Genomic DNA, 1,522 nt, shown 5'->3' with positions numbered 1-1,522 from the left:
GAAAGACGCCATACTATGGTGGAGGGTATAAAAATTGTGATTATACCATTGGAAATTCTGAGAGCTTATCATTAGAGTTTTATTGGCTTTTTCAGAATTTAAAAAAAAAAATAAAAAGGAAATATGATCTCCCCGACGGGGAATTGAACCCCGGTCTCCCGCGTGACAGGCGGGGATACTAACCACTATACTATCGAGGATTGTGACAGATGGGCGGGCAAATAAAGATGAAGTACAACAAAAAAAATGTAAACAACAAATTTCAAACAGTAAACAACAGCACAACTTGGGTTTTACACTGAACGACATCGCCATGACACTTTTTATTTATTTTGAATATAAACAAATAAATACCCTAACATAAATAAAATCCTGAAACATTTCACATCCACTTAAGGTTTCAATTCATCGAAATAAGCTCCGGTCATAAGATCAGCTTCTTGTATGCCAAACTCTTTAATTAATTTATCCGCCACAGCTTGGCCCTCTTCAATTGTTTGTTCGGGCAAAAGACAAACTTCGAATTCCATAAAATTACCCAAATTCTCGACTCGATCCAAATGAATGCGGGTACGTTCGTACATGAAGAGGTAACGTGTTTTCGCCACTATACCCTTGGCGCCATTGCTTAATGTGAGGATTTTCTCCAGCACTTCTGGTTCGTCTACTTCGATTTTATTGAATTTGGACAATTTTGGACCCGCCACATCCGGCCGGTCATAGTAAACCAGCTGTGATTTAGCCGGTGCTTGAAGATAACGTAATTTCAATCGTCCACTTTGCGAATTAAAGAACACATCGCGCTGGACAATGGTTTCTCCTTCGGATTGGGTGAGTTTTTTAGCAATTTCAACACGTCTTGCAAATTCTTCATCAGAACCAACGCGTGCTTTTATTTCAATGTTGCGTTCATCAGCTGGGCCGGCAGCGTTTGTTTCCATCTTTGCTGTGAGAGCTTTCGCCAATGACTACTGGCGAATTTAAGGAGATAGCAAAAACGGCAATATTTGCCGCCACTAAATCAGGGATGGTAAATTGTTAAAAGGGTACTAAAAGTGATGGTTCGGCGTTTAATTGTACTTTAATGGTAGAATTTAGAATGTAATAACGCATTAGCACCATTGAAGATTAACCCCTAGGTTTATTATATCCAGTGGGTTAATCTTGAATGTTTAGACATGTGTTTTTTGATGTTGATGTTTTTTATACCCTCCACCATACATAGTATGGAGGGTATATTAAGTTCGTCATCCCGTTTGCAACTCATCGAAATAATAATTTTAGACCCAACAAAGTATATATATTCTTGATCAGCGTAAAATTCTAAGACGATTTCGCCCTGCCAGTCCGTCCGTCCGTCCGTCTGTTGTAATCAGGCTAGAGTCAAAACGAATTAAGATATCAAGCTAACATTTTGCACAGTTCTGTCTTTTGTCTGCAGGCAGGTCAGGTACGAAGATGGGCTATATCGGTCTACGATCTCGTATAGCGGCCAAATAACGATACCTCCCAATATTCGGCA

The 1,522-nt window shown here is 39.5% G+C and overlaps 1 protein-coding gene across 1 annotated transcript; it reads right to left on the bottom strand.

The window, feature by feature from the left end:
- Positions 1-286: 286 nt before the first annotated feature.
- Positions 287-989, bottom strand: LOC101890298 (uncharacterized). Its single transcript, XM_005177652.4, has one exon. It carries the CDS (start codon positions 939-941, stop codon positions 393-395), a length of 549 nt encoding a protein of 182 aa, XP_005177709.1. The 5' UTR covers positions 942-989; the 3' UTR covers positions 287-392.
- Between the last annotated feature and the right edge of the window lie 533 nt (positions 990-1,522).

The sequence above is a fragment of the Musca domestica genome, unplaced genomic scaffold (assembly GCF_030504385.1).
Source record: "Musca domestica strain aabys unplaced genomic scaffold, Musca_domestica.polishedcontigs.V.1.1 8, whole genome shotgun sequence".
Lineage (NCBI taxonomy): Eukaryota > Metazoa > Arthropoda > Insecta > Diptera > Muscidae > Musca > Musca domestica.
Note: the sequence above shows the minus strand (reverse complement) of the source record. Positions and strands in the feature narration are given on the sequence as shown.

Bases quoted from the DNA above. Each gene is read 5' to 3' on its own strand.
- LOC101890298 (XM_005177652.4), bottom strand. From the start codon at position 941: ATGGAAACAAACGCTGCCGGCCCAGCTGATGAACGCAACATTGAAATA.